Raw genomic sequence first — 5,369 nt, forward strand, 5'->3', positions numbered from 1 at the left:
GACTGGTTTCAGTATCAGTGTGTAAACTTTAAGGTGAACATGTCTTTGTTTTCCCGTCCGGTATTGTCGGGTGGTGGTGGTTCACAGTCAGGTGGTGGTCAGGTGTGTGCGTGGGTGCGTGCGTGCGGGTGTGCGTGTACGTCCACTCCTTGGCCTCGGTCCCCAGCGCGCCCCGCCCGGCCGCCCGGGCCCTTCCCCGCGTGCCCCTGGCCCTCCCCCTCCAACCTCACCAGGGAGGAGAGGGTCACAGCTTCTGCTGGGCCGAGACCCCCTTCCAGTAATCGAGGATGTCGTGCAGGTCCTCGTCCTTGGCGAACTGGACCTTCTTGCGCAGGGCGTGGCCGGCGGCCATGTACACCTCCTCCCGGTGGTGCTTCTTGTAGGGCCGGAAGCGCTCCCAGATCTTGTGCGTGCTCTCGGATGAGTACTCAGGGCTGGAGGAGTAACCTGAGTAGTAGTGTCTGGGGGAGAGCTGCGAGTAGGTGGAGTCCCGCTTGGTGCGGGTCAGCGGCTTGAGGAAGGACACGCGCTGGCTCAGGCTGTCGGCGCCCTCCTCGTAGTACAGGGCCGGGAAGCTGTGCCGGTGCTCGCTGCAGTGGTAGGCGGGTTTCACCTCCAGGTGGTGGATGCCGCCGCCGCCGCCGCCTCCCCCGCTGCTGCTCGCCGGCACCAGCGGGAGCCGGTCCAGCGGGCTGTTTAGGGGGCTGCCCTTCTCGATGTACTTGGAGTCGCCCTTGGCCAGCCCCGCGGCGGCCGGATGATCCGGAACGTCCAGGCTGAAGACCTTGGCGCTCTTGACGGAGCCGCTGGAGGAGACGCTGCAGGTCTTGCGGGCCACGGCGGCATCAGCGCTCAGCTGGCGCTGCAGCGGGTGATGGGAACTCTCCTTGTAGGGAGGTGAGAGGAAGCTGGGCCGCTCCAGCCCCCCAGGGGTGGCAGTCGAGGAGGTGGTGGAGGCCGCAGGGAGGGACTGGCATTCGAAGGCCATCTCAGGGTCCCCGCCACCGCTGCCACTCCCCAGGAAAGAGGCCGAGTCCAACTTGAGGGCATCGATGCAATTGTTAATGATCTGGTTGACCTTGTCCACCTCCTTGGCGATGGTGGAGATCTCGGCGGCCGAGCCCTGGCCATTCTCCAGCTCCGGGAGGTCATCCTCGGGCCGGGCCAGGCCATCGCCGCCCGTGCCCGTGCGCACCTCGATGTAGTTGCCCTTGGTGGCCACCTTGGGCGTGTCCAGCCCAGCTTCCAGCCCCTTGGAGGTGGTGGGCTTCTCCCCGATCATGGAGGGGATGGAGGACATTCGGGACACGGGCAGCACAGGGGGCTCGCCCAGCTTCTGGGCGGCGTGGACGACGGAGCCGGCATCCACGTCGGCCCCGTAGCGCATCTCCAGGATGGTTTTCTTGACCTTGACCGACTTCTGCTTCTCCTCCTGCATGCGCCGCTTGCGCAGGCAGTAGTAGACAGCTCCCAGCACGATGACCATGCCGAAGAGGCAGCCCAGGATGGTCATGATGTAATGGGTGGTGGTGGAGGTGCTGGGCGCCAGGTCGCCTGGGACCGGGTCCCTGGTGGTGAAGGTCAGGCAGGTGTGGTTGAAGCGGCGGCTGTTGCGCAGCGAGGTCACGCAGAAGGTGTACTCGGTGTGCGCCCGCAGCTTGTCCAGCGTCACGATCTCCTTCTTGTTCTTGAGCGTCATGACATCGGAGAAGTAGCTGTTGTTGTACTGAACCAGGACGTACATCTTGCTGTAGGGGTGCGGGATGATGACCACCAGGGTGGCCGAGGTGAAGGTGACGTGGTGCAGCTTGATGGCCGGCCCCGCCGAGGCGTCCGTGGTGGACGAGGCCGGTGGCTCCACCGAAAGGATCTCGTCGGGGCTGAAGCCCGAGTTCTCGTCGGGCTCCCTCTGGGCGTCGGTGGAGTAGGGCGTGGGGTGGCTGGCGGGCCGGGCGGGCAGCGAGCCGTTGCGGCACTTGGCCTGCAGCACGGTGATGGCGTTGAGGCTGTGGTAGGGCCGGGGCACCAGCAGCGGGTAGCCGGCGAACTCGCGCGGAGACTCGCACTGCAGGCGGTCGTAGTTCTTCGTGACGTTGTTGAAGACCACGAGCCAGGCCAGGAAGCCGAAGAGGTCGCACTCGCAGTTGAAGGGGTTGCCGGCCAGCTCGCACACCATGAGGCTGGCCAGGCTGGCGAAGGTGGCGCCGTCGAGGCGGCTGAGGCGGTTGGAGGACAGGTCGATGCTGATGAGGCTCGGGCACTCGGAGAAGGCGGCGGGCGTCACCACCTCGATGAGGTTATGCTGCACGAAGAGGAACTGCAGGCGGCCCATGCCGCGCAGCATGCCCTCGGTCAGGTTGCTCAGCTTGTTGTAGCCCAGCTGCAGCACCTGCAGGCTCGACTGGCCCAGGAAGGCACCGTCCTCGATGTAGGAGATCTCGTTCTTGGTGAGGTTGAGGTCGGTGAGGTTCCCGAAGCGGTTGAGCGAGGAGTAGAGCACGGCCTTGAGCTTGTTCTCGTTGAGCCGCAGGTCGTGCACGGTGCTGTTGATGTGCTGCGGGATGGTCTCGTAGGGCGGCTGGTTCTGGCTGCAGATGGCCAGCCACACGTAGCCCTTGTCGCCCTCGATGAGCCAGCAGTCGGCGCGCACGGCGCCCGGCCGGCACACGCACAACAGCGCGGCCGCGCACAGCCCCAGGCGCAGCATGGCTCCGGCCACGGCCTCCTCACAGGCCGGGCTTGGGGTCGGGGACCGGGGTGCAGGTGGCCTAGCGGCCAGAGGCTGGGGCCGGCAGCACAGTCCTCCCTGGGGCCGCCACCATCTTGGGGGCGACCCCCAGCTTGGGGGCCCCAAGCGAGGCAGGCAGAGCCGGTGCCAACTGTCGGGGGCCTGCCGGGGTGCTACCCGCAGGAGCCGGGCGCCACAGCCAGGCCAGGGCCACGGGGGCTACAGGCCCCACAGTCTGCTTCCCCGAGGTGCTCCTCTCCTGCCGGGAGGGTGCCCGGGCTCTCAAGGCTTGCCTTCCTCTCCCTCCTCCTCCTCTTCCCCCTGGGGTTCTGGGCTCAGAACTTCAGACGATTCCCACGGGAGGCTGGAGACTGGAGCTCTGAGGGGGGAGCGCGAGAGACGGGGACAGGAAGGAAGAGACCCATCTGTCACCTGGTTCCTGAAAGGCAGCACCAAGAGGGGGTGAGAGATCAGTGTGAAGGCTCAGAGCAACCCCACTATGCTCCAGTGCAGGCCCCCAGTCCCTTTCCACCCCCTCCCGGGGGTTCCTGCGCCAGCAGCACTCTGGGTCCCTGTTACATAAAAGAAGGGGGGTGGTGGGTGGCAAGAGGGGGAGGAGGGGGCCGCAGGACATGGAAGGAGGGAGACCAAAGAAACAAGGGAGGGGGAGGGAGGAGGGGATAGAGTCTGGAGCCAGTGGGCAAAGAAGGGAGACTGGAGAGTTAACAGGCCAGGTGCATACACACACATGCGCGCACACACACACAAACACGCCCCAGCACGCTAGTGTCCACACTCGTCCACCTGCCTGCACAAAGACCCACAGGCCCCCACATGAGCCAGAACTCCACGGCATGCTCACGTCGACAGGTGTATACACACACGCACACCTGCAGTCTTGTGTATGACAACAGGCCCACACACGCGTGGCCACGTACCCAAGCAGCCACCCTCCAATCCAGAGAAGAATTAAGATGCCCAGCAAAATGCCTCCTCTCCTCCAGGCCCAAAGATAAATCATTCATTTGTTGTGTAACTGCTGCTGTTCCAAAAATAATTCCCTTGTCTCGGCTTCCATGGGGGAGGGGGAGCAGAGCAGCATGGCCGTGGGACCCCAGGCAGGGGGATGCATAGAGGCTGGGGTCTCCCGCAGTGGGAGGTCACAAGATGAGCTCATCCTGCAGGCGAGAGCAGAGCCAAGGGAAAGAGAGGGTGAGAGTCTGGGAATCCAGACACACCCTCCACAGCCCCTCCGCAAAGCGCTTTCCGGTAGGGGGCGCGGATCCTGCAGGGGACGCCTCAGGCAGAAGAAGCCAGAGGCCTCCGGAATCCCGTGACCGAAGCCCGGCAACCCCTCAGTGGCTGGGAGAGTCAGAGGCCCAGAGAGGAGCAGTGACTTGCCTAGAGACACACACCACAGCCTGGGCCAGGATGAAGGCTACCGAGCCAGCAGGAATCCGGAGGCCTGGAGCCCCGCCCACCCTGCCTGATTGGCCAGGTGGAGCACACCACCCCTGAGTCTGTCTCCACAACTCTAAAGTAGGGGACCAAGCCCCTGCCTGGCCATCTGATGCGGGGAGAAGTAAGGTGAGCCATGCTGCCCGTGCTCAAGATGAAGAGGGTCAGGGGAGGCAGTGCAGGGCTCCCAGCCCACAGACCCTCATTTTCCAAGTGGGGAAACTGAATCTCAGTCTGGGGTGGGCTTGCCCCGGTCACCCAGCAAGCCAGACACGGCCCCTCATCCACATCACTTTCTAACTCACACCCAGCGCTCTCCTGACCACGAGAAGAACTCGGTCCTCCCTCCCTCCGCCCTGGGCACTGGTCAGGGATGTGAAGATTAGGCCAGAGAAATCCATGTTTGGATAAAGAAAGCAGAAGACTGTTCACAAGGCCCACCTCTGCGTCCTGCTCCTCCTCCCGGGAAACTCCAGGAAAAAAGCACTTTAAGAAAAAATGTGAAACCTCTGCTGTTAAAGCGAAACCAATTTACAGCCCTGAGTCCCAGAGGGCTGGAACAGAGGAAAGGGAAGTGGAGAGGGAGAGAAGTCCCCAAAGAAGCCCAGGGAGGCAGTTTTTGTTGAGGTGGCAAGTGAACAGGGCGTCCAGGTGACCCCTCGGGGTGAAAGGCTGATGCAGCGTCAGAGGCTGTGACGATCAGGACCTCCGGGGGGGCCCGCCTCACACCTCCCCGTCCCCTGCAGGACCAGCTTAGGCTGAGAGGCCGGACGGGGGCAGGGGAGGGGGCAACCACGAGGCTGTCGGCCAAGAAGGGGGCAAGGACAGGCGGCAGAGAGCGTTTCTGTCCTTGGCTGTGCTACAAAAATTCTCAGGGCTGCAGTCGGGAGACCAGGGCTCCCATCCGACGTGGCCGCTGGCTCCTAGGGGGCCTCGGGCCAGACCTACCCCTCCGGTGGCTTCAGTTCCCCTCCCCCTCAGGCAGCGAGGCTGTAATGGAAGAGGCTGAGTTGCCAAGTTTGCCCTATCAGAGAACCCTGTCTGCCCCTCCTCTGGCTGGGAATGTCTGGGGACCGCATTTGTTTGCAGGTGACGCGCAGGTGTGCGCTGGCTCAGAGCACTGGAGCAGGGGCGTGCTGACGCGTACGAGTAGACGGGTGTGCAGGCCGGCGGCTGTGCACAC

The 5,369-nt window shown here is 64.0% G+C and overlaps 1 protein-coding gene across 1 annotated transcript; it reads right to left on the reverse strand.

Moving 5' to 3' along the window:
* Positions 1-244: 244 nt before the first annotated feature.
* ELFN2 (extracellular leucine rich repeat and fibronectin type III domain containing 2) lies at positions 245-2,707 on the reverse strand (the record flags this gene model as incomplete). Its single annotated transcript, XM_082849280.1, has 1 exon — positions 245-2,707. The coding sequence occupies one exon, from the start codon at positions 2,705-2,707 to the stop codon at positions 245-247; it is 2,463 nt and encodes an 820-aa protein (XP_082705406.1).
* Between the last annotated feature and the right edge of the window lie 2,662 nt (positions 2,708-5,369).

Source organism: Leucopleurus acutus (genome assembly GCF_964270905.1).
Source record: "Leucopleurus acutus genome assembly, chromosome: 11".
Lineage (NCBI taxonomy): Eukaryota > Metazoa > Chordata > Mammalia > Artiodactyla > Delphinidae > Leucopleurus > Leucopleurus acutus.